This window comes from Pangasianodon hypophthalmus, chromosome 8 (genome assembly GCF_027358585.1).
Source record: "Pangasianodon hypophthalmus isolate fPanHyp1 chromosome 8, fPanHyp1.pri, whole genome shotgun sequence".
Taxonomy (NCBI): Eukaryota; Metazoa; Chordata; class Actinopteri; order Siluriformes; family Pangasiidae; genus Pangasianodon; species Pangasianodon hypophthalmus.
In genome coordinates, this window is record NC_069717.1 from 3440321 (window position 1) to 3468125 (window position 27805).

Consider the following 27805-nt stretch of genomic DNA (forward strand, 5'->3'; position numbering starts at 1 on the left):
ACCACAAATAGATTTCTTAGCTCTCTGAAAACTTCAGTGTAAATGCAGTGTAAACAAAAGCCGAAAATGATGATGAGGAGAAATAACAATACACTGCTTGTCTTGCAAACACTGTCATTATTAGATATTAATTTAAACATCATAATTAAACGAAGGCAAAAGTTAAAAGTTTTGGTGAAGGACTGTACACACAGCAGGACTAATCAGAAAAAAGAGGAAAGTAAAAAGTGAAACAGAAACGCAGCAGAAAGGAAAAGTCATTCATCAGCTGGACATTGATCCAAAGCACAGGGCCAGCACCACCCTGGAAAAAATACCGAATGTTCTTGGCCCTGCTGAAGTCCTGATGTGAACTCTGACAAAATCAATCGCAAGCGTAAAAAAAAAATCGCTCTTAAAACATCTTAACATTTAAACGTAATCAGAGAGCAAAATGTTCATAGATTTACTCTTACTCTTCATGCTTGTTCTTTCGATTGAGCACGATAACTATTTTTACCAAACTATTATACAATAGAAGGAATAAAACACTCAGTGTCATGCTTTTATAGGAAAATAATCAATGACGGCTTGGCGTGATGAAGTGTTGTGAAGTGAAGTGTTTTATTCCTCTTACACCACAGCAATTTACAATTTTTTTATTTATTAAAGAATGACACATCATACTTTTTTATCCATTTATAGTCACATTTAATGTTGTAGAACGTCTGTTAAACAAGTTCGTGTGATCAGTTACGTTACAGCAGCTATAAACAGTAAACAGCACTCTCTCTTTTTGTCTTAAGACGAAAAATTGCAGCTTGCCATGTTACTGAAGTAGAGGCTGGAGCTGATTTCTTTCTAGTCCAGACCATAGATTCATGCAGCCTATCACTGACCGTCATGTCAGGTGACTACATAGAGTGACACGCCCCCTAGATCTGACTGGAGCTAATGTATTTAATTTTTCGCTGACTCATCCGTAACACAATCTCGGCAGTGATTGAGAAGGCACATGTGCAATAGGGTCACGTATCTAAGGAACGTGAGCAATGTAGATTACGTTCTTGATTATTTTTTGCCTTTAGAAGAGAAACAAGGAGTAAATACTAGACTATCAAACTTTATCCGATCAAAGTACAAATTACACCAATGTTCTGAGTTCCCTGGTTTGAACAAAAGCTTTAGCTTCTCTGTTAGCTGTGCTAGTTATTTCGAAGACATGCGTCATGCTGCCTGTCTGTCTTTCAATGAGTGTGTGTCCTTTCCTGTATGAGAGTAATAGTTTCTATTTCTGAGATGCTAGAAATCTCATTCTTCATGGTTTTTATATTAATAATTATAATGGCGAGTTACTGACAGTAGAATGTATGCTGCAACTCGGAACAGGGAAGTCTGAACTCGAAAGTACACCATTTCTGACCTCATGAAAAAAACATGATGCCTCCATGTTTGTCTTTTGTTAGCTCCAGGCTAGCTAACTGTAATGCGTGATGTATATTTACCTCCTCAAAACAGCTGTATAATCAGCATTACAGATTTAACAAGTGAATTTGTCCATACATTGATTGATCTAAAGTAGATACTTGTATACACAGTATAACTCGTTTAAAGGGAAGAAGTGCTACTTTGAGCAGCCATTTTGATTTGCTGAACTCGGGGTTGAGCAGACCATCCCGAGTTGAGGGGCGTTCTCTTTGGTTTGTAGCTGGAGTTATGACCTTTAGTCGAATGCAGCATTATTTTTGCCCTCTCATTCAATATCATAACCAGCTGTCACCGATAATGCTTAAACATTAAATCACATCTACACCGGTGCATAAAAAAGCTGCTGACATCCATGTAATTTTAAGACGTATATGTTTATATAAAATGAACTGATTTTGTAACGCACAACTGCAACGTAAGCTCCTTTGGCAAAAAATGGAAAAAAAAAAAAAAGAAAAAACCAGCAGCGCAATCATGTACACTGTCAATGCACTGTTACAGTACTAGTAATGGAAGACACTGGATGCAAAACATCAGCAATGTAATGACACACACCCTCTCCTTCACACTTGTGCCCTCTCTCTCTCTCTCTCTCTCTCTCACACACACACACACACACACACACACGTCATGTCTCTCACAGATGAGCTGGATGATTCTTTAACAGGCTGATGAAGTCTGTAACGGGACGACCCTCATAGCATATCTCATACACTGCATTAAACAACGGGAATCTGTGACAGGACAGGGAGAGAGAGAGGGAGAGAGAGAGGGAGAGAGAGAGAGAGAGAGAGAGAGAGAGAGAGAGAGAGAGAGAGGAAGTGTTATAGAACAAGGCTGGAAAATAGTGCTCAGTGTGGATTATATGAAAAATAGTGACTTTAATGTGAAGTGTGTGTGTGTGTGTGTGTGTGTGTGACAAGTGTGTCTCACTTGTCCAGAAGGTTTTTGTTTTTGAGGATAACGTGGACCTCAGCAGCTGTGGCTGGACCCTGCAGCTTCTGACCATTCAACATCTCCTTCTCCAGCTCCTCCAGAGACTAAGACACACACACACACACACACACACACACAGGAGAACAGTATTCTATAGATTAATTCTATTAATTAAATGTGGTATAAACACTCTGTTGATTATAATATATATCATAATGTGGTATAAACACTCTGTTGATTATAATATATATCATATAACATTACATATTATATATATATATATAATATCACACCTCATTATGTTTGATTTCTTACTTGTACCACAGCAATTACTGAATTCTCGATTCTGACTGATCTACAGCAGTTGATCGATTTTCTATAACAGCAGCTCTGACAGTAGTGCAGCTGCAGCCCACAGGTTTACAGAACTGGGCAAAAGTCTTAGGCACCCTATTTTTTTAGTACAAACTTTGTTATAGATTTTTATTTTATGACTTCTACATTATTGATTAAGTCCAAAAACATTTTAGATTCCAAACATTAGTTTTTCAGGACAAATTAAATGTTACAGAATATGTTTGTATGTCAGTAAAGAAAGCAGCAGATTCCATAAGAGACACTTTTCAGATAAAAACATAATGAAGGCTGCTGGGTTTCGCTGCAGAAATAAGAAGCGAGTCGACAGTCAAAGTCTCCAGAAGAACTGTGGCTGCTTCTGCAAGATGCTCAGTAACACTTCCAGCTCATTTCCTTATAAAACTGCACACACTGTACCTGAGATACTGTTTTTTTTAAAGCAAAAGGTCATCACACCAAATATTGACTTTATTACTGTTTACTGCTCTTTATAGTATTTTTTTTAATGTAGAAAAATTTAGTTTCATTATTTTTGAAGGCATCTTTGCTCTACAGCATTTCTCTGCATGTGCACAGTACTGTATATTAATGCGCTCGTTCTGAAGTTATCCTTTGTACAGTAACAGCTCATTCACAGGGACGAACACAGCAGATGCTCCACATAATCAGATGAAAAAAATAAACGTGTGTAATTGTTGATTTGAACTGATGGTTTGATATGATATGGTGCAGCTTTTTGTGAAGAGACACTTATTCAGCATTTTTGGAAGGAGCCTCCAGTGTCAGTGCTTTTTAACAGTCAGAGTTAAAGCTGTAACTTTAAGTTTTCTGACATCTTCAGGAGATAGGAGTTTACGCTTGATGTTTTCTCTGTAACATGACAAGTTGTGTATTTTTGGCTCATAAACTTCAAGAGAGAGGAAAAAAAAAGTGAGACTGATGAGGGAATGATTCCTTAAAGCTGCTATAACGTAAGTGAGAACAGGAACTAACTTGTTTTGTGGACGCTCCACAACTTCAGATATAAGACTCTAAATAAGATAAAAAGTATGTGTTGTTCTTTAATAAATAAAAATTGCTGTGGTAGAAGACGAATAAAACACTTCAGGAAGTGCCGTTATAGGAAAGAAATCAACTTCAGGTTGGTAACTGGAATTCTGCTTCATCCCACCACACCATTGTTGATTAGTTTCCTATAACAGCATGACTCACAAAGTGTTTTAGTCCTTTCTTAGTTGTTTATTTTGAGTGTGTAGCTACTTAATGAAAGCACAGCATTACTCTTAGCATGAAGTTCACAATGTATCCTTGTAGTTTTCTCTACAGTATCAGCTGTCCCCAGTCTACACGTCCTTAGTAATTGTATGAATACTGTATTGCATTATTCATACGATTGCTGACTAATCTGGCGGATTTGCAGTCCTGATGAGTAGTTAACACATCCTGATGCTTCTGATGTTCCTCAGACCCTGTTCTCTCACCCTCCGGGTCTTGGCGAAGGCCTCGGCTACGCGGCGGTTGCGTCCTCCGTAGCATGTTGTGATGAGATCAGCGACGCCGCAGCTCTCCAGGAAGGTTTCTGAGGAAACAGGACCGGTGGAGCAGAAAAGTCGCGCAAATGCGATCATCTCCATCAGGCCGAGTCTAATCACAGCCGCCTTCGTGTTGTCACCAAAACCCAAGCCATCACAGAATCCTGCGCCCACTGCCACGATATTCTGCAGAACACAGGAACAAGGTGTGAATTTTAATACTGTTATTTGCATCAACACACGTGAAAAAATAAAAGATCAGGAATGATTGAAATAATTAAAATTGAGGCATTGAGTAGCTGACTGATTAAATCCTTAGGCTAGTGATTGGAAGAATGTGAGTTCAGATCCCAGGAATGATCAGAAAGCTGCCGCTGGGCCTTTTAGAAAGGCACGTTATCCATCAACTGCTCATCTGTATGCTTGGACTGTGTTCTCTCTGGATTTAAATGTATTCTGGCTAAGGCGTTACACTCAGTCAGTTGGCAGACGTTCTTATTAAAAGCAACTTGCAAAATCTGCCAAAGTGAACAAATGTAAATGTAAATTATTGTGAGTGTTTCAGTAATGTGTTGAGAAATGCTGTCAGCAGGCCACAGCACATTATAGTAAAATTACAGTCCATACACAGCTATTTTAAAACTCTAAGACTAAACATCAAGGCAGATTTCAATATCAGGAGAGGACTAAAAATGCTTTTTAAATAAAGCTTCCTTCATTTGATCAGCCTGGTCAAATTTTATGTCTGTATTAATAAATAAATGATGAAATACAAAAAGTTCCTGGTATCTGATCCTGACGTTCGAACCCAAATCTATGATCTACTGTAGCTTTGACACTCACCTCAGTAGAGAGTGAGAAATGGGGAGTTGTGGGTCTAATTGCTTAACTGTGGAAGTGTCTGTAACAACACCATCACACAGTTAAATTACTCCATTTAACCACGCTAGCTCGTTCCTTCCGCCTTTTACGAACAGACAGTAAGAGCCAAATACATCTCCTTCATGGCTACAATGATCAATCCAGTTCCTTTTGTTTCTTTGTTTCGTAGGAAGTTATCCGTACAGAAGTGGCCAGGCTACTGAAGAAAAATATCAGAATGCCTTTCAATTATAAACGTAAAAGAAAGAGGAAAGAGAAACTATTGGACAGTGCAAAGCTCTCATGATTAGATCTTTTTTTATACATCTGCTGCTTCTGGTCCCTCGACAGAGAACATACGGTCCTAACTCATTTAGTAAAGTCTAATGTTTGGTATTTTTAACATACCTAATAGTTAATTAGCTTACAGCTGCAATTTATGAAATATTAATCTGCCTTGTTGTAGTGTATTTAAATGTCGCTATTTGCTTAGCTTGTTCAGGACTAGTATTGTAGCAGCTATCATTTTTTGTATGCTAATTAAAGTGATTTATTTAAAATTTAAAAAATTTATTTTTGTATTATTGTGTTCTTTTTATACCTATTTTTCCCCCCAATTTGGTCACCTGCCGAGCTACATCCTTTCAAACTGCTGCTCATGCTACGTCACGGGGCAGAGTAACACACTTAGAGCAAAGCGCTATCTACCCTCTTCCACATACATGAGCTCAGAGATGCCCACGATTGGCTAGTGTCTCTGTGATTGGCAGGGGAGAGAGAGTATGCCCCTCCTACCAAGAGAGCACAGACAGTTTTGCTCCCCAGACTCTCAGCCATGGATGGCTGCGGCATTCTCTGGGGATTCTCTGCACGAAAGGGCGAATGTTTTTCTGTTACGCCGCTCTGGAGCGTAATATTGTGTTCCTCAAGATCGGTTAGTTTTAGCCAAAAGGAACTGATGGTAAGGTCACAGTGCTTCATACCATTAATATTGTGACATTAATGTGTCACAAATGCCCTGTCTCAGCTGCATGTCATGTTTCTCAGCGCACTGATTTCATGGTTTGTTTTAAATTCACGTCGTGTCCTTTTGTTTCTATTCTAGTCCGTTTCCACCCCATCCGTTCATCAGTGTTTCCTGATTGTGTCCAGGTATTCACTGCTAAGTCCTTGATTAGTTTTCTTGATTATATACCCTGTTTTGTTTTAGTTTCACGGCAAAGTCTTGAGTACTCTGCGCTCACTAAGTCCAAGCTGCGTTTCTGAGTTTTGCAGATCTTTTTATTTCCTGTTTTTTCTGGTCATGGCCAATGATTATCCTTGCTGGTTTTCGCCTGCCTTTGCCCTGGATTCCTGACAGTGATTCATGGATTAGCCATAATAAACAACACACTGAGTTTACACACTCACGTCCTGCTTTCAATAACCACACGTTACATTATCACTGAGTTTTGTATTAATCTGCAGAAAACTGGCTCAGTGACAAAATAGTGCAGAGGCTGCAAATGCTATTGTGTGTGTGTGTGTGCGTGTGTGTGTGTGAGACTTGTTGCTTAGTAGCCATGCTTGTTTTCCACTTTGCTGTGATAGTGTTGGATATAAAGCAGATGTACACAGCCATAACAGCGCTACCAGTTTACTGATTGTGCATGAAATACTGAGGGTGAGGGAGTATGTGCATACAAATTCTTTATTTGGAAAGGCGACGTGAGTACGGCGCATATGTAACGCTTACACGGGGAAACATCGTGACAAAGTTCCACCACTGGTGCAACGGCGAGAGAAAACAACGCCAAGAGGACGGACTGAGTGAGTCAGGTGAGCGAGCAGCTAACCTTCAGAGCTCCACAGATCTCCACCACGTCCGCTTCCTCCACTACTGTGACCCGGAAGTGATCTGTCTGCATCAGCTCCTTCAGTAAAGCTCCATGGGTCTTGTCCTTAGAGCCTAACACACACACACACACACACACAGAGAGAGAGACAAGCAACGCTATATTATTACAGTATAATACTTTATCTGGAGTTTCTGAATGGCAGGCTGCTTAATGAATTACAGTCATTTATATTGTTTGGATAATGATTTGCAGATATTTTGGCACCCTCTGATCTGGTTGTTTGTGTGTCTTACACTATTCCATATATAATATATATGGAAAAGTACCCATGTAATGAAAATTGGTGTCTTAAAGATTAAAAATTTTTTGTATAGATACACATCCTTATTATACAGTACAGTGTGTCCTTTTCCTGAAGTTAGTACAAGTATTTAAAAAAACTACTGGTGATTTGGGGTTGTGTACCATACTTGCATCCAATCAAATGTTCTCTCTGTCCCTTTCCCAAAAATAAACATAAATTATGAATAGGTTTGGGTGGAAAGTGCTTTCTTCCTGAGAGAGAAAAAAGAGAGGCTGGTGAGGGAACATCTGTTTATAGCTGCTATAATGCAAGTGAGAACAGGAACTAACTTGTTTTGCAGACGTTCCACAACATTAAATGTATCTATAAATGGATAAAAAGTATATGTAGTTCTGTAATAAATAAAATTGATAATTGTTTTCTAATTGCTGTGGTATAAGCAGAATAAAACACTTGCTGTTATAGGAAATTAATCAGCTTCGGGATGATAACAGTAACTCCGCTTCATCACACCACTCTGCTGTTGATCTTTTTCCTATAACAGCATGCCACGAAGTGTTTTATTCCTGACTTATATGAAAGTGAGGGAAATGGGTTCCATCTTACCGATGGTAGTCTCACAGAATTTCTCGTCTGCCACTTCGTTAGCGATGTTTGCTCCCATTAGCACGCTCACGCTAATGCCTAACTTCTCCCGAATCACCTCCGAGATCAGCTTCAGCCCATCAGGACCCTCATCCACCCCCTACACACATGCACACACACACACACACACACACGCTGTGTCATATGCTTTAAACACAGACATCTTGTGATCTTAGAATTAAGTGTTCTCCTTTTCTGTGCTCACACTGCTGAGTGTGAGAAACACACACACACGTGATAACAATTTTCAGCTACCAAGAGTCAGTGAGAAATGCATGCTCAGCAGAAAAGGGTAAAAAAACAATGAAAAGCAAAGTCATAGGTTCATAACCTATGAACCTATGTCACTATATACAAGTCACTACATACAGTGACTTGTATACACAGTGTGTGTCTGTGTCTGTGTGAAGTAAGTGATGTGTGTGTGTGTGTGTGTGTGTGTGAGAGTGAATGTGAGACCTTGATAAGTGACATTCCCAAAGCGTCTTGTTTAATCTTTCCTCGTATTGTGTCACACACTCGGCTGATAAACTGATGAGGGATCACAAAGAGCAGAATGTCCGCACCGCTGACAGCCTCGATGAGATCCGCCACCGCTACCTGAGAGAGAGAGAGAGAAAGACAGAGAGAGATAGAGAACGAGAGAGACACACACACACAAACATACAGGACACAGATACAGACAGAGAGAGATGGAGAGAGACAGAGAAAAAAAGGATGAGAATGAGAGGAGACATTTCTATCATTTCCATCATAGCAGTATGTTTACCTGGTTTGGCCAGGAATATCAGTCTTTCTTCTGGCAGTATAAGGAAAGAAAAAAGGAAAAAAGGCAGAGAGACAGAGAGAGAGAGATAATGGAGAGTCTGAGATTTAGATAATCAGAAGTCTTCTGATCAGTGGTGTGTGTGTGTGTGTGTGTGGTGAGTTTGCACCTCGTCACTCGTCACTCACCACGTTCTCCGGCAGTCTGCGTCCTGGCAGGTATTTAACGTTCTCGTGCTCTGTGTTAATGATCTCTGTGAGCTTCCGCCCGTCCACCATCTCCTCAAACACCCACATCCTCACTGCAGAGTCAAACTTCGGGTTCCGTCCTGCGTTCAGCCCGACGATCTTAGCAATGGCAGAACCCCTGAAAGAGAAGGCAAGAGAAAGACAGAGATTTAAATTTGTGTACATTGTGTCTCAATGTCTGAAGGAGGCGTGGCATCGGCGTCTGTCGGTCTCGTGAAGGAGGCGTGGCTTTCATGCACCTGTCAGTCCCAGTGAAAGACGTGTGGCCCTAGTGTCTGTCAGTCCCAGTAAAAAAGGCATGGCTTTTTTTTTGTAGCTATTAGTCCCACTGAAGAAGGTGTGGCTTTTCTGCACCTGTCAGTCCCAGTGAATTAGGCGTGGCCTCAATGTCTGTCAGTCCAGGTAAGAGAGGCTTGGCTTTTCTGCAACTGTCAGTGTCAGTGAAGGATTTGGGGCTTTTCAGAGTCTGTCAGTACCAGTGAAGGAGGTGTGGCCTCTGTGCCTATCAGTCTCGATGAAGCAGGCGTGGCCACTGTGCCAGTCAGTACCAGTGAAGGAGGTGTGGCCTCTGTGCCTATCAGTTTCGATGAAGGAGGCGTGGCCACTATGCCTATCAGTAACAGTGAAGGAGGTGTGGCTTTTCTGTGGCTGTCAGTCAGTGAAGGAGGCGTAGCAATTTTGCATCATAACACAAGCTGCTCATACCTTTTTTAATTTGGCCTTTTCAACTACAACTGGACCTTACAATGCTCCCCTGAACAAAATCAGCCTTACCCATGACCAGTGTATCAGTTAAAAGTGTCTTATTTGAGTCCTCGATCCTTGATCATGCAGTGAGCAGTGAACTGGGTTTTGAACAAAGGGCATTTAAAGGTGACCTGGTTAGGTGTTGTTCCATCTGAGTAGAATAAAATTACACCTAACAACCTTTCGTGCCAGAATTTATTATAAACTACCAGAGTACATTGAACACAACACTTCATCATATTCATGCCATCCTTCAGCAGGTTGAAATATCTCAGTGAACAAGCTGCATTGCATAAACAATTCAATGAATTTCTGTAAAACTGTAACCTTTAGCTAGTTGTTGCTATTCAGTAATTTTCCATTTCTTTTAGTATAAGTTTAACTTCTGCTGAGTTACATTTCTCGGGCTTCAGATCCTATAGACATATGACAGGTGACTGGCTGTAAACATGGGAACAAGTTAGACATGGTGGACTTGACCATGTGCTTCACTTGTGTTTGTGTCTCCCTGCACATTGCTTTGAGGCAGTGAACCAGCTGCAGCCAAACAGTTCATGGCCACCACCATAGCCACCTGTTGTGTGCTGCTAATGATAACGTGAGCTCCAGAATCGGAAAATATCTCCGCACTGAACATGGTGTGTGCCTAGTATAGTTTCCATTCCTTATTTAATTTATTCAGATGTTTTTCACAACTTTCCTTCATTATCCTTCACCAAAAGTAACACAAATGGTCAGAAATGTATGTTAAGATATTACTAGTGAAACAATAATGAATAGAAATGTTATTTCCACTTGCCTCTTATTGTTAGACTTAAATTTTGCAAACCTTTCAGAGAAGTTATTTCTCTTTCACTCTTTGGGTGTGTCTTTGTTTCAGTAATAGATATCCCTGAACACTTTAATATCTGTTTATAGATTTAATATCTGTCTCCAGTTCTGTGCAAAGTCCAGATGTTTTGTTGATTCCTGCTGCACAGCACACACTGCTTGAGGGTTCGAGCCTGTTTGGACTTTTCCTGTCTTTAATAAAACAATAAAATAAATATGTTGACAGTTTAAAGTCATTAAACAACTGTACAGAAGACACACACACACACACACACATTCTACCATGCAGGGTTTATATTTCAACCTATCAAAAGGATTTATGGCACATAATTGGACAAAGCTTTACACTATATGAATCTTTCTCAGTTTATGATACACACTAAAGGTACAAAAGGTGTACACTGACATGCATTGACATGCAATGGTACGTGCAATTTAGTACCTTTTTTGACCATAATAATATTATAATATATAATATTAAATCTTAGACTTAATTGCTATAATATTTGGGGCTTTTTTTATTGGGAAAAAAAACATTTAATGAAAAAAAAGAGTTTTTTTCCCCTCCCTTTAAACCAGAAAACAATGGGGGTGAAAACTTTTGCACAGTGCAATATTGCCACAAAGTTTAAAGTTTTTAAAAATCTAAAAAGTTTTTTTTCTCAATCAGCAAACATCATCAAATGTCTATTATATCTTATACTTATTCATTACAAAATAATACTTACTTTAGTCATGTATTATTTATTCACTTTTTTCTGCTTTTATAGTTTATTTTAAAGACACTAATTACGATTTACATTTCGTTTCAGTTTTTTAAAATCAAGAAACATTTTTATTTTGACTTCAGGCTATGACAAAGTGTTTTATTTACTTTATTTTATTTTATTTTTAATTCATTTACCATCGTTTTAATAAGGAGCCAAGCTACAGTGCTGCTTTTTTCCAGTGTAAACACTGCGTTTATACGGACTTTCTGCCTCAAAAAGCTGCTCATATCCCACTAGAACAACCCTCAGGTATGAAAACGAGTTTTAAAGTCTGTAAAAACGAGTTTAAAGTCTGTAAAAACGTGTTCTGAAGCTTCTTACCAGTTGCCTGAGCCGACGATACACACTCTCTTCGGAGTTGCCATCTTCAGACTGGCGCCGCTGACACACACCGGTTCGGTTGTCAAACAACAGCTTCGCGTGCTACACACAAGCCACGCCCCCTGCTCGCCTATTGGCTATTTAAACCACGCCCACTTGCGTTCTTTGGTGTATATATAGAGGTGACTTGTTGCTTTAAAAATACTCTGCTCATAAATCCAGCTCGTGTTAAGATGTCCTTGTGTTGAATTGCTGCACTGTAAGTGCTCTTTGTGTGTGTGTGTGTGTGTGTGTGTGTGTGTGTGTGTGTGTGTTCATAATCATGGTGTACGTACTGATTTTTTTTTCGACCTCCTGATTGAACAATCTCCTCTCCTGTTCAGTGCATGCATTCATGGCAGAAATATATATATATAAAAAAACTCTATACAATGAGAGCTTTGGGGGTTCAAGTTTTAATCATTTTAATCCAGTAGTGTGAGAATCAAAGACAAGCATGCAAAGGAGCTTGGGAAAACAAGTTTCCAGCCCAGATTTGACCTCAATATCCAGCTCACACTCTCAAAAATAAGAGTACTAAACAGTACCCTTCCCTGTTTCTGGGGTGGTACCATTAAAGTTGCACACTCTTTTGTACATTTAGTATGTATCTTTTACTTGGGAAGGTGCAATCATTTTTACCTTCAATCATTTTGAATTTACACATTTTTACAGTTTGTGAAGGATACATAATATGTATAAGATGCACCCTTGCACACTTTTAAGAGTGCATGTTGATATGTTGGGGTTTATTTTTGTGTTTATTTGTTTTACACCAACCTAATTTTCTTTTTAGCTTTTAACTAGCTTTTATTGTTTGCCTTACTTTTACATCTAATGCAAATTCTTGTATATGCAGTATAATTCATTTAAAGGTAAGAAGTGCTGCTTTGTTTACTGGTGATGCTGCGAGCAGCCATGTTGATTTGCTGAACTCGGGGGTTGAGGAGACCGTCAGGAATTCCCAAGTCGGAATTCAGAGCAGGGGGAGGGGGAGGGGTTTCTTTGTTTTTTCCTAGTCAGAGTTCAGAAATTACGACTTTTGATCTCTAGTCAAATGCAGCATTAGTGAACACTGAATATGTTCCAAGGCAATATTGTGGAAAAAAAAAAAAAACATCTCTAATCCATAAGGAGTGAGTGGGAAGAGCAGGAACTCTTGCAGAACTACAGTGGGTTGGACTTGTTTCTTTGGAGGGAAGAAAGCCAAACAGTGCTGTAATGTGAGTAGGATTACATCTTACATGCAGCACTTCTGACATGTTGAGAATATTTCAGCCCAGTACTTATAGAATTGTGGGCTTGATTTTGGGATGTAACCAAAATCCTTTGAGTATTATGATTTATCAAGCCAATGCAGTGACGGCATTATATTTTCATTCATTCATTTCTCCATCTTTTCCATCTCCGGTTTAAAAAATTTGACATGTCACTGAGAAGAGAATAAAAAAACAGCAGTTAACTCTTTCAGATATATGCTTTTTGTCTTCAACTTACTCTCAGGAGAGCTCAGTTGATATTTAAACCAGCTGGATTAGAAACCACATCCCAACATTCCAACATCCCTGCTGTGCGAGGTCGTCGTAAACCCTGGATTTTAGTATGTTTTAACGTAAACAAATGGAGATAAGATGAGTAACATACAAAAAAAACCTCCATTCACGCCTGGTTAATGTTTACCTAGGGTAATCCAGTCACTAGAGGAACAGTGATTCCATTTCTTTATATATTCGTTTTGTGATATTGGCCCATTAGTGCAAAGCACATTAATGAACTAAAAGATCACAACAAATTAAAAACTGGAATACGTTAATGTCAGTCTTTGGGGGACACTTACTTTTCTCCATGGAATGAATGGCATTTCACCAGCTGATATCACTGAAAGCTCAGTCACACTAATGCCATACAAAACTCCCATTTTTCTCTCCCTTTTGTCCCTGAAAAAGTTCTACAATTCAGTCTGAAGACAGAGATCCTAGGAATGTTTTCAACAATTACGACAAAGGACACTTTGTGTGAAAAAGGCCTCACAGAGAGAAATTTCCTGTGAAACAGTTCTCCTCAGTTTGAGAGGGTATTACTGGAGTAAAGCTAAGGCAGGATGAGCAGGCTAATCACACAGAGTGAGGAAACAAACGCTGAACAAACAAACACCAGACAACGTCTCTGTAGCCTTCTACACAACCACACAGTCATAAGTATAACCCTAGGGCAGGGACGTCCATTAGACCATACAGACGACTGCAAGAGGCTCTGGTGTGGTAAAGGAGCCCCCATGTGGTTCTCTTTGAATATTTATTATGGTTGTAAACCTCAAGCTTTCACATGATATGATAGAATTTGGATTTCGATTTATAAGGGAACGATTCAATATTTGACAATAGCACTGAATCTGCTCGTTCTCGTTCACTTCCACGTACTGACTCATATTTTTTGTTCGCTTAAGTCCCGCCTGTGTGAAACATGCGACTGCTTTGGTAGCTTCCTGCTTTTTAAAGACTGCATTAGAGTGTGGGCTGTGAAGGAGCATGTCGTTGGTTATATATATTGAATGAATACGCTGGTTACTTTGAGTCTGAATGAGAGTGGTAGACTGGTCACTCTCGTTCGTGAACGAAATGAACGAAATGAACAAACCGGTAACTGTCATTGTGAACGAAATGAAGGAACTCATATCTCTCGTTCATTCTGACTCGCTGATGTTGGCTTGGCTGATGTATGCATGTTGTTTGTTCAGTTTGCCGCCCTTTCAACAAGAAGAGATAGAGGGTGTTTGAATTTGTGAATGCATTTGAAAAGTATGTAGCATTAAGACGAGCCTTATGTGGTGTTGTTGTGTTGTTCATCGCATAACTCGCTATACACTAATGTGTTGTTCGTAGCATAATCCGCTATACACCAATGTGTAAAAATTACTGATGGCTATTTTTTAAATTATTGTAGCATTGAAAACTACTTCACACATCTATGTAAAATAGTTTTTTTTTTTTTCTTTTTCAAATTACATTCGCATCCTCATTCGTGACCACTCTCTCTGAAAACTAGCCTGCACTGACTGAAATCTCTTTCTGGAAAATAAATTCACCAGACCTTCTCTTTGTGGACTGGACATGCCAAGTTTAATAAATCATAATACTGAAACCTGTCTCTTAAAAACTTGGCATTTTTTAAATCAATGTATTGAGTGAATGAAACTATGACTTACTCATAATATCTAAAAAAAAAAAAAAAAAAAAAAAAAAAAAGACACTCACTGGCGCCACCTACTGGTGCAACTTTCAGAAAGGGTCAATGGACGAATCAGTGAACGAATCTGAACGAATCTTATTGGTGAACGGAATCCAAAGATACGAGTCACTGAGATGAATCGCAATTACCCCTAAGAGCTTAACGTAGCTAGAGTTAGCTAGTGATTAGCCAGTGAAGTCTGGATTCACAGTTGCTAGAATAGTATTTAGCTGACTTGCAATGCAGTAATAATTAAGAAAAGAAAAACTTACTTGTCATATATGCACTGGTTTTGTGTTGGGACAAAAGAGACTTACAGGTTAATGAACTTTCCTGTTTCTCTCCCACATCTCGGGGAAAAAGCACACAGAAAGACCAAAAGGCAGTACATTTATTCATTTATTATCATTTTTTAAAAATCACATATACATTATCAGTGTTTCTCAGTCCTGGTCATGGAGTACCACAACACTGCACGTTTTGCACATTTTTCCCCAGTTCAGCCTTGAAGCATTTTAATTAACTGATGAGTTGTGAGCAGGAAAAACACCAAAATGTGCAAAGACCATCGACTGAGAAACACTTCACAACATAATCAGCATAAATAAATCAACACAGTTAGCAATCAGAATAATAATAAGAGACACATTCTGGTTACTGAAGCTGCTGTAAATTCACTAGTTCTCTTGTGCTTTGAGCATTCAGGTTTTTAAAACAAACACAAATATAGATCAGTATTCCACTGTCTGAGTTTATGAGACTGCACACACTAGGGCCGGGCGATATGACGATATAATATCCATATCGTGATGCAGTATGTCACAATATACTTTTCAGAGATCACAGGTATTGTAATATTTTAAAACATTTTTAATACAGTTACAGACTCTGGATGTAGCTGATTAGATCTTACGCTTTTGTACTGAATCTTTAAAATATTGTGTATACTTAAAAAAAAATTAAAATGTTTTTACATACTCTGCTTATAAGCAACTAATGTAGTGGTTACAGTTTTGTACTAAACCTTTAAAATTTTAAAATGTATAAAATTTTGTATAATTATATATATATATATATATATATATATATATATATATATATATATATATATATATATATATATATATATATATAATTTATTTTTCCTCCTTTTCAGTGTTAATTAATTTCAGTTTTTCATATTTTTAAAAAAAACAGTGCTACTATTTTTGCAGGCAGTTTGTTGGTAAAATAAATTGTTATCTTTAAAATTATAAAATGTTAAATGTTGTTGATATTTTTAAAAAATTTTCCTCCTTTTAATTTTCAGTGTTTGTATATTTTTTAAATCAACACTATTGTTTTTCAGGCAGTTTGTTAGTAAACCTATATATTTAAACATATTTTTAAATACTAGTTATAAACTCTAATTAGATGATTGCATTGAACCTTTAAAATTGTAAAATGTTAACATTTTGCTCAGAATTTTCAAATTCAAATTTTTCCTCCTATTTCTTTTTTCAGTGTTAAATAATATTTTCACAGTTTCTCATAGGTTTTTAAAAGCAACACTGTTTAGCCTGCAGTTTGTTAGTCATCCTATACATCATGATCCATATAGCGTATCATATTGTCTTCAAATACCATGATATGATTTTTTTGTCATATCGCTCATCCCTAACACACACACACACACTGCACCTAAATCATCACAGCCACCACAGAGCTAGAAGGATGCAACTCCACCATGAAGGATAAACATAGCAGGCGGCCTGTATACTGATATTTGGATTTTAAGTTTGGTGTGGTTTGACATCAAGGTCTGAAATCTCATCTGCACTTGTTTCGTCTTTTCAAATTACTCATCTGCCCTGCAGGACATGGAACATAACTGACACAAGTACACACACATGCATGGACATCCACGCATTCTCAGACATGCACATAAACACACACAAATGCTGGCACACCTACTCACACACACACGTACACACACACACACACAGTCTCACACACACACGCACACTCAGAGAAGCAATACAACTCTTATGACAAACATGCCAACAGACATAACACTGCATACACACACAAGTCGAGAGCTTTCATGCAAAGTCGCTGGCCGAGTCTCCAGTTTAGCATCACACTGTGAGCGGGTGCAGAATGATGACATCATCAAGGAGCCCACATTGGAATGTGTGTGTGTGTATGTATGTGTGTTGTTTTAACTATAATATGACCTCAGGCAGCTGTGCAATCAGCTTCCTGCTTTAAAATGATAATACAGTATATATTATACCATTGGTTATGGAAAATACTCGTTTCTGATTGGCTGGTAGGTGTCTGATATTTTCTTATATCAGTACACCTCTAATGATACTTGATACTATGTAACCATGACAACAGGTATAAATAACAAATTAGGCTAGGTCAAGGAAGATACGTTATAATCACATTCAATATGCAAATTATTCGAGCACGACAATGTGTTACACCAAAAAGGTTATCAACAGAACCTGCAGGCTAAGCTAACTAGCTAGCTAACTTAGCTAATGTTAGTGATGAACAGATGGTGGTTGTTATGATTACAGAATGTTATATTCCGACAGGTTTGGCTGCTGTTAAATAAATTGGGTAATAAATGAGAACAAATATGTAAAAATAAGATGTAATTACAAATAAAGGATTTATTTACACCAAATAAACACAGCGAGATAGCCTTCACCATTTCTGTTTGGTAGCTATTGTGTGGTAGCGGAGAGCTAGCTAGTGGAGGGGAATTGGGAAAGGAGAAATTGGGAGAAATTGGGGTGAAAAATACAAAAGAAAGAAAAAAAAATAATGAACAGGAAATGATTCAAAACATGATAAACACTTTGGAGTACAGCTGTAACACACCACTCTAACACACCTTGAAGGTCAGAAAACACACTAGAAAAGACTCTAGTGGAGAGTCTGTTGCTTAAACCATTCAATATCAAAGAGAATCACAAAACAGAAAATGATAAAAAAAAAACTTTTCGAGCATTTCTCTTAAAAACAAAACATCTTTTTACACACTTTCTTTCTATTTCATTGCACACTTCAGTACAAACACCCACCTCTGATTTCTCTGCACGTCTTTACCTCTTTTGGGAAAGCTTGTGAGAATGAAATTCAAAATGCAATCATCCTCATAGATTGCCAGGTTATAAATGGACTTTTTTCACCTAAGTTTATATATTTATATTTATATTTATATATATGCTGTATATATGAATTTGCATAATAACAGTGATCTAAATATAATCTGTATTATGCGCCAGGAGAAATAGGATGTACAGGACAGTTTATTGACAGCTCTGCAGGCTGTTTAGCGAAACACTGGTTGCGTTGGTTTATAACATTAACGTCGCTAATGAAACTGGCTGACGTGACATTTGACGTCATTGAGCCCCATCACCGTGTCGTGATCACTGCTGTTGTTCTGATGTTTCTTGTCTGAGCAGCGACACAACTTGTATTTTGCTACCTGAAAAAAAAAAAACGAGAGAGATGGAGAGAATTACAAAGCAAGGATGAGTGGAACAGTTTAGTCCTCAGAAATGCTTCAGTTTAGGCTCTATGATATTTAGGTTCAGCTGAGCCGAACATTTTCCCCCATATCACCAAGACTGTTTGGGTTCCTTCACTTGTTCCAATCAGAGGTTTCCATGGAACACTGGCTTACTTGATTGAAGCACCTTAAGGCTGCTTTCACGCTCTATATATATATATTTTTCAGTAAAACCCTGGCTGGAGCACTATTTGTGATATACTGCAATGCTGCAACATAACAACACTCTTATCAGTCATAGCTAGTATCAGCTTACAAACTGCCTAGATTTCTTATTCTCAGTACTGCAGATGAAATAAATTGGTGATTAGTGTAAAATCAAGAGCATTTGAGCTGCTTGTGCGAGTTGACAAACAGCTCGTATGTAGCTACAACTAACGTAGGACGTCACGTAATCACATACTGGTGAACATCCCAAATATAGACACTTATTTTGATTATGTTTATTTACATTGTTGGAATATTGGCGATGAATTTTTCTGTTCAGCACGTAAATCTTCTTATATCTGCTCACTAACAAGGCTCATTTTTCACCATCACTTTGTCACTTTGTTTGTTTTTCTCGCTTGACCTCTAACTTTGCGACCTGATTGGTTGAGAGGTTGTGGAGCTTAATGTCATTTGGGGCTTTTCTGAAAAGTTTTCAACTTTGGAAGCTCTGCCCTGATGCACTCTTTAGATGCTTTTAAGTCACTTCCTGTAGGATTACATGTAAAACGCGTGCTGGCGCCATGTGTGAAAGCAGCATGCGTCAGTGTTTATCAAGTATTTAATCTGTTTTACCAGAATGACTTGTTGTAAGTGAGTAGTACACCATTGGGGTGCTACAGTTACCCATGGAATATACTTAGCTCTTGATATATCTTTTAGAAAAAAAAATTGCACTCTATAATGGACTCAATATTTTAAATCATTTTGTCAATCTAAAATAAAAAAGAAATTTGTCAGTTGTTTCATTGCATCTGCATTGCTAATATTCAACTCTTTGAGCCCTGACAGCCAATTTAATATAACTTTATTAAATCTCTTCTCTCGAAGGGAGTTTCTCTTAAAGGCTTCTCTCAAACCTGATCTTGATTTGATGAGCCGTTGATGGAATGAGCCGTTTGGGAGCCAAAAGATTCGACTCTTACTGCTGAGCTGAGCCAAATGATCTGATTCACTGAAAAGAGCTGGAATTCCCATGACTAATGAGCGTTCGTGTGAGTAGGAGTTGGCAGAGCAGTTGGAAGATCACGGAAAAGAAACTTTAGCCACAGATTATGCAGTTTCACTTTTAAGGAACACATGTAGGATTTATTTTGCAGCACTTGCAGCAGCAGTGAAACTGCTTTTATTTGTCATTTTGACTAGAGAGCTGTGTGTTTCGTCACAAACTGCATAATTACAGTATGTTTTCTCGGGAGTGCTGTACGTTGATTGGCCTCTATAAGCCTACTAAAAGTGGGTTGTTGAAAAGGAACGTCTCATGTAATGAACATAAAGTTATTCTGAACGTGGTGTAAAAACCCAGAGTTGTGAATTTGATGCATTTGGCTCAGATCCCCAATAAGAGTCGACTCATTCGGCTCATTGCCATTTTTTTCTAAACCAGACAATATTTGCAATATTTTGACCAGTTTTATGACTGAAATTGTTTCTTGAAATCTTTCTCTACCTTTAAACAAACAAAATAACATCAATTTGTGTTGCATTTTATAAAACATACAGGCAGATCCTCCCTGTCATGCCTCATACACACAGCTGAGAGTCAAACACACGTCTTAGCATTCAATCTATCAAACAGCTCAGATGTTAAAAAGGTTTCCATAGAAGCATTTACACTAAATTACACTGTAATACATACATCTACAACCTAAGAAAAAAAAGAAGAAGAAGAAACAGCTCATATATGTGACCCGGCTCTTTAGGTTCTGCTAAAAGAGTCGAATCAAAGAGTCGACTCATTTGCGAATGACATAGCACTACTGCTCATTTCTCTGAGAACACACACACAGGTTGATATGAGTGTAAGTGACTGAGTTAACCTTCAGTATCATAACATTAAATAATACATCAGCCTTTTTCTGCTTAGGTTACCACAGATGTCCTCTCGTATTGATGAATACAAAATACTTCTCCTTTCGTTCAGCAGGCTATTTGCAAACTAATGAATATTAATGATAACTGTGGGTGTCAGGGAAAAAGAGAGAGACATGAATTTAAAAAAAAAAAAATCACCTAATATGGTGCATAGACATCAGGAATAACACAAAAATGCCCCAGAACAATAATAACATAGAAGTCCTTTAAAATCTGATATATATGTTAATGAATGGTGTTCCTTTAATTCAAATTTTTACATCTACACTAATTTTACACAATGTCTACTAAGCAGTATTCGTTTGTACAAGAGACGGGTTGCCAGATCAGTCAGAATTAACTTTAATTTAAGTACAGGTTGAAAAAAGCACATATTTAGAGCTTATGAACGCACCTCATACAGATAATCAAAGAGCTCCAGAATGGTGAGAATGCTCGCTCCAATGAAGAGTCCCATTTGTCCTCCAATATCACCTGGAAACACACACACACACACACACACACACATCAATGCTTATTGAAATGGGTTACATACACACTCACTGACTCAGTGCTGCTCAGTCACTTACCAAACTTACTTAGCACCGCGCCATGATGCTAATATTTTGTTGCACGTCATGCTGCTTATTGTTTTTATGTATTTTGCACATCTCAATTGCACCGCATCGTCCTGACGACATCACATATTGCACAATATATATCTGCACTACTGCTCTTACATTTGTACTGTACATATTTCCATTAAATAAAGAGAAGAATATATGTGTGATGGGGGGTGTGATGTGGCACAATGCACAAGCTGAGTACATTTACAATTAGATTTATGGCATTTGGCAGACACCTTTATCCAGAGCGACTTACTGAAGTGTTGTATCAATAGTCTCTATCAATAAATACATGCCTGGTACTGGATCACTAGGTCACTAAGAACACTGTCAGTCTAAAAACTCTGCTGGGGAAGTAATATAGTAAGAAAAGCACACAGACAACAACGATTTTTTTAACACCCACCCCCACCCCCAAGGAAGTGCATTATTATAGTATACCCGAAAGGTCTGGTGTGTGTTGTTCCACAGCAATTTGCCTACGAGTACAACGTTTAATTTATTAATTAGTGGCATGTCATGTATTTTAATTGGTTATAATTAGATTATTGTTGTTATTATTATCTAAGAGACAAGCTAGTACCTGTTATCACCTACATCATAGCTGAGTCATTCTTCAGCCTCTGTCTCTCTCTCTCTCTCTCTCTCTCTCATACACAAATACACACACACTCAGCCTGTCATTTTAATGGAAACAGAAATCGTACCCGAGACTGAGAGTGTTACAACCGAGACTTCTTCCATAAATGTTAAATATTGTCTCTTAACCACAAAAAACTTCACCATATCAATGGTTAGAAGAATTACCCTGTTAAACACAAACACCTTTTTACATCGCTCATGTTACAGCTAGAACTACCTGTGCTGTTATATGACAATAATGCACACCTTCTGACCAATCAGATTCAAGCATTCAACCGTGCTGTGGTACAACTTTAAATGGTTATGTATCCATGTGTTCTGTATTTTCTTCTACACCGAGGGCAAATAAGGTTCAGTTCTACATGCTGTAGGATATCCAATCATTATAGCAGGTACAATATTCAATATTCATGTGATAGAAACTGGAATGTACTCAATCTACAGGTTCAGTGATGAGAGAGCCACATTGCCATAATCTGAAAAGAGACGAATGAGATATCGTAACTAAAAATTAGTATCTGTCTCTATACAGAAAACCTCATATTGCTTTTAGAGAGAAATCTTTAGAGAGCTGCTCACAGAGGTTATTTCACTCTGAACTCACCCAGCAGTCCTGCTACTTCATAGGCTTTCCTCTGCTCAATGGTCTCATAGTTCAGAGCTTCGAAAAAGACATCGAGAACGAGAACATTGTCTCTGTAAAAAAAACAAACAAAAAAAAAACACAGCATGGCTAGACTTGGGCCAGCAAGTTCAATTTGATCAGCCAATAGCAAGCCTGTTATCACATCAACACAACAGTGTGTGTAAAGTTAGATAGATGGTCAGCCAATATGGCTACTGGTTTTCATAAAAGAATACAACTGGTAATCTTAGCTAGCATGCTGGCGATTGCTAAGTTGCTACGTCTAAATCGATGCACATGTCGACTGACATGGACCTGAAGTTAACATTTCTTAAACTAAAATGTTTACTAAAAGAGATAACACGAATCAAAGTTTTCAAGAAAACACCAGATAAACATCATGACTCAAAGCAGCGTGCCATTTTCTCCATTTTAAAATTCATTATTTTCTTATTTTCCAGAACAGGTGATCACACTTATACTGTTCAAATTTCACTTAAACCATGTTCTTAGATTGGAATCAGTCTTAAAGGAGCCATTTGTATTTTTTACAGCTGTCTTTGTTGTCTCTGAGGTAAATTTCAATTAAAACATTAACAAGCCCTCCCTTCCCCTCAACAGACCCCACCCATACTGCTGAAACTGCATACACCTCATGAGTAGCCTTGAAAAATGAGCAGAACTGAGCAGCTCTGTTTTGTCTGGGGGCGGAGCTTATTTCTGGGCCAGAAAAATGTAAAACAAAAGCCTATAATAAAGAAATTAGCCGAATCCTTTGCATGATGATATTGTGAATCATAGTTTTTCTAAAGTATCTAATAATTTACAAGATGATAACAGGTCTAGACACACTTGTAAACATTACAAACCGCCACTTTAAACTGCACCCTTGTCCTCGGCTTGAGCACTCACGTGATGTACTTCTCGGACTTGCTGAATTTCTTGGCGAGGTATTTTGCGGAGGCTTTGCTGGGGATCTTGACGAAAGAGAGCTCCTTGCTGTAGCGCGTGGTGTTGCACGGAGTCTCACACATGCAGTACTCGTTATCTCTCTCCAACAGGTACGCTGAGGAAATACAGCAAAAACACCATGCTTTAACTACAACAGACAAAATGATTTTTGTTAAATACCTGAAGCCTGTACTGATATGGATATGGTTATAAGCTAATCAACTCTAATTAAGCCTAAAAGTTTTAAAGGCCATTAGCAATGTATTCAATTCAATACAGTTTTATTTAAAATTCACCGAGGAAGAACAACACATCTGCAGTGTAGCCAAGAATAAATCAAACAGCTAAAACAGTTACAAATGAGAAATTATAGATTTAAATAAACCAATAAAGCAATAATATAATTCATAAAACATGAACAGATTACAGGCTAAAAGAAATGTGTTTTTTTTATAGACTGAAACATGAGTTATGTAAGATGAAACTTATGAAATACATTTTATAATGTTCATGTCTGTTATCTCACAAGCGAGACAGCCTCTGTTGTATTGTATGACACACGCTGATAATGTTGCTTGGTTCTTACCGAGTGCCGAGTCTACACACACTTTATAGAGCTCAGGGCTGCAGTACGGGGCGTCACCTGAAGGGGCAGTACAGAGAACATCTTATGGAACGCTTTATTTCACAGAAAAGCAAAATCTTCTCATTTACAATACTGTGGAAAAGTCTTAGGCACATGTAAAGAAATGCACAAAAGCAAAGATGCATTCAAAAATAATGAAATTTAATGTTTTTTTTTAATATAAAAAACTACAATAAGCAAACAGCAGCAAACAGCAGTTACTCTAAGTCAACTGTAAGTTGTTTATTTTCCATTAACAGCACACCCTGAAGGATTTTATTGCTTTTCTCCCACAGCAATATGTCAGTCCTGACGTCTAATTTTTAAAGAACAACACCATTTTTTTATAGTTACATTTATTAGTCTGGGACAACTGCGAAACATTTACATTATAGCAGCTATAAACAGCTAGTTCCCTCACAATCATCTATTTTTCTCTCTCTTGAAGTAACTAAGAAAAATATGTGTATAATATAAGCTTGTCATCTTACTGAGAAATCAGAAAGAATAAAACCCTCTGCGCTGACACTGGAGACTCCTTCCATAAACGCCGAATAAACGTCTACATTCAGAAAATCAACGATTCTACACATATCGAAAATTACAAACATTTTCAAAGATTCAGTTTATGTGGAGCAAAACATATCAGATACGTTATGCTCCGCGTTACGTATTACAATAACATATAAGAACGAGCGCATTAACATAAACCTGTGATTTGCAGCTGCACTACTATCAGAGCTGACCAATCAGAACTGAGAATTCAGCAGTGATGTGAGTTGTTTAATTATTGTCAAAAAAAATAATGAAATTAAACATTTTCTACATTTAAAAAAATACTATAAAGAGCAGTAAACAGTAATAAACTAAAAGTCAATATTTGGTGTGGCAATCCTTAGTCTCAGGTACACTTTGTGCAGTTTTATTGTTATGATAACAATTATTATTAAAGGGAATTATTTTACTGAGCATCTTAAAGAATCTGCCACAGTTTTTCTCTGACTCTGACTGTCACACTTCTGTTTTTGCAGCTAAACAATGACAGCCAGTATTAGGTTACTTACTTTACTGACATGCAAACATTTTTCTCTAACATTTAAATTTGATTGGAAATGTAATGTTTCAAAATCAAATGTTTTTTTACTGGCCCAGTAATAAAGAAGCCATAAAATAAAGGTCTAAGACAACATTTGTATTTAAAAGATTAGGATACCTAAGTATTGTATGCTTGGACGTATTATGAAACAGTGGGCCCCTGGGGGGGGGGGGACGCACAAAAACTCAACCCCACCATAGGCAAGGGAATGATGTTAGACGACAAAGAGGTTTTAAAAATAAAATAATACACAGGCTTTAATTGTATACAAATGGAATGCGTGATTCCACATGAAACGAAGTGGAGGTATAAGGACGCCCAACAAATTCTGCACCATTTCAACAAAATACAGAGGATTCGCCATCAAAGTCCTACAAAAACTAAAGTGATAAACACTCACTTTGAAGAAGTAATGATGGTTATTGTATGGTTAATGATGGTTAAAATAAGAGTATGTGAAAGCTCTGGCTTTGGGGCCCCGTGACTCTTTGGGCCGCTGGGCCTGTGGCCTGTAGGCCCATTCAGTAATTCATCCTTGACTGTATACATGCAAAACCAGTGAAGTTGTGAAAGGTGTGAAGAAGGTCACGTCAATCAGAGTACAATATCCCTAAGCTCAGAACCAGGAGCTACTCCACTGAGCTCTACACCACTGACACTCTGTGTTAGTGTTGTTTCGTGGCCTACCGGGCATATGCACCATGCGGCAGTTGCAGTTCTCCACCAGATAGCGCGTCTCGCAGTCGATGCGACATGCACTGAGGCTGTAAGTGCTGAAAAAGTCGGAGTCCTGCGAATTCATCTTGCAGTTCCCCCACGGAGGTGGCAGGAACACCAGCTGAGAATCACAGACGCAGATTAGATTCGGAAACGCGTACACACACAAACACACTGCAGCAGGGAAGGAATTAAAATAAGCTTCACGCATGATTACACAGTGACATGCATATACGGTGTGAATTAACATTTACGTACGTAGCAGAAGCCAAAAATCCACATTCATGTGTTCGAAGATGCCACACTGGAGTTATATATGTACGTAGAAACACATAATGAAAAGGGCTCCGATTTTATATTGAATTTGTCATTTATACTTTATTTTTATATTTATTTAAAATTATAGAATAAAATATTTTTAAAAAATGTCTTAAAAATGTTAATTTTAGAATTTTAAATTAAAAATGTTAATTTTAACCATTTTCAATAGACATTTATTAAGGTCACAATATTTCTGTGGTTGAACTCTAACAGCATTATGTTACACCCTATGTAGTGAGCATAAATAATGAATAAGAAACCATAAGCTGGATTCCTGTAGATGATGTAAAAAATGATAACTCGAGCTAACAGCAGCAACAATAAACCATTACAACCATCACTGTAAGCAAATTAAATTTATATATATATATATATATATATATATATATATATATATATATATATATATATATATATAATAATGTATTTACAGTACTGTGCAAAAGGCACATGCAAAGAAATGTTGTAGAGCAAAGATTCCTTAAAAATAATGAAATTAAATGTTTCTACATTAAAAAAAATACTAATAAAGAGCAGTTAACAGTAATAAATGAAATAAAGTCAATATTTGGTGTGACGATCCTTCACTTTAAAAAAAAATAGTATCTTAGGTACAATTAGTGCAGTTTTCTAAGGAAATGAGCTGGAAGTGTTACTGAGCATCTTGCAGAAGCAGCCACAGTTCTTCTGGAGACTTTGACTGTCGACTCGCTTCTTATTTCTGCAGCGAAACCCAGCAGCCTTCATTATGTTTTTATCTGTAAAGTGTCTCTTATGGAATCTGCTGCTTTCTTTACTGACATACAAACATTTTTCTTTAACATTTAATTTTCTGCTGGAAAACTAATGTTTGGAAAATTAAAATGTTTTTGCACTGACTTGATAATGTAGAGGTCATAAAATAAAAATCTATAACAAAAATTTGTACTAAAAAAATAGGGTGCCTAAGACTTTTGCACAGTACTGTGTACACTGTATATATATACATATATATATTCATGTTTTACACGCTGCATTGGAATACTAAACCTTTTTTCAAGTAATTAAAATTCAAATGCAGTATTTAACATAATGTGACATTTCCAGTACACACACTCCGTACCCGCTGCTCTTGGCAGGACACAAAGGTCTGGAATCCTGGAGCGACGCCAAAACCCAGCTGATCGATGAACGGCGGCTCAGACTGACTGTGAACCTGAACTTTGATCCCTGCTTCAAAAGACATCTCGTCTGATTAAGAGAGAGAGAGAGAGAGAGAACATGAAAGCAATACAGGTAGAATTGTAAGTGAAACAGACACAGTGTTTCGAATTTTGTAATTATTATTATTATTATTATTACTATTGGTCCACCTGTCTGTGACATGGGTATGTGTGTGTGTGTGTGTGTGTGTGTGTGTGTGTGTGTGGTCTTGCACCTGTTTCTCCCCACACAGGTAAATATTCATCCTGTTGGATGTCCAGCATGATCTCCAGGCCGTTCCCCATCCCGCCCTTCACACTGAGCAGTGGTGGACCGCTCTCACCCGAGTTAAATGTGTAGCACTTCCCATAGCGTGTGAACACCTGAAAACACACAAATACACACACGCACAAACACACACACACACACCAGAGGCTTTAAGACTACACGTGAAGCCCAGCCACCCCAAAACCTCATTAAAATGCAGCACTGAAATGT

At 37.8% G+C, this 27805-nt stretch overlaps 2 protein-coding genes and 1 long non-coding RNA gene across 4 annotated transcripts in view; 1 reads left to right on the forward strand and 2 right to left on the reverse strand.

Moving 5' to 3' along the window:
• Positions 1-622: 622 nt before the first annotated feature.
• gpd1a (glycerol-3-phosphate dehydrogenase 1a) lies at positions 623-11761 on the reverse strand. Its single transcript, XM_026928358.3, has 8 exons — positions 11624-11761; positions 8895-9072; positions 8400-8540; positions 7902-8040; positions 6989-7101; positions 4242-4478; positions 2401-2507; positions 623-2201 (listed from the first exon to the last, which is right to left on the reverse strand). The coding sequence occupies exons 1-8, from the start codon at positions 11665-11667 to the stop codon at positions 2105-2107; spliced, it is 1056 nt and encodes a 351-aa protein (XP_026784159.2). The 5' UTR covers positions 11668-11761; the 3' UTR covers positions 623-2104.
• Positions 11762-11836: 75 nt separating this feature from the next.
• On the forward strand, positions 11837-27698 carry LOC117597831 (uncharacterized). 2 transcript variants are annotated; one of them, XR_004578595.2, is made up of 3 exons: positions 11837-11882; positions 27212-27408; positions 27561-27698. It is a non-coding gene; the product is annotated as an uncharacterized LOC117597831 (long non-coding RNA). The 2 variants fall into 2 exon arrangements; XR_004578594.2 differs by lacking the exon at positions 11837-11882 and adding an exon at positions 12696-12885.
• Positions 16041-27805, reverse strand: part of asic1a (acid-sensing (proton-gated) ion channel 1a) — a 31579-nt gene continuing 19814 nt past the window's right edge. The window contains exons 3-10 of the mRNA XM_053236300.1: positions 27543-27690; positions 27228-27355; positions 25775-25925; positions 23953-24009; positions 23328-23481; positions 22395-22486; positions 20938-21017; positions 16041-18377 (exon numbers count right to left, since the gene is read on the reverse strand). Coding sequence (XP_053092275.1) covers positions 18261-18377; positions 20938-21017; positions 22395-22486; positions 23328-23481; positions 23953-24009; positions 25775-25925; positions 27228-27355; positions 27543-27690 — 927 coding nt within the window. The 3' untranslated portion in view covers positions 16041-18260. The remainder of the gene's footprint in view (positions 18378-20937; positions 21018-22394; positions 22487-23327; positions 23482-23952; positions 24010-25774; positions 25926-27227; positions 27356-27542; positions 27691-27805) is intronic.

Coding starts and splice junctions, on each gene's coding strand:
- gpd1a (XM_026928358.3), bottom strand. CDS start 11,667: ATGGCAACTCCGAAGAGAGTGTGTATCGTCGGCTCAGGCAACTG. Junction 9,073..11,623: donor ATCGTCGGCTCAGGCAACTG/GTAAGAAGCTTC, acceptor CTTCTCTTTCAG/GGGTTCTGCCATTGCTAAGA. Junction 2,508..4,241: donor CCTTCGCCAAGACCCGGAGG/GTGAGAGAACAG, acceptor TGTGTGTCTTAG/TCTCTGGAGGAGCTGGAGAA.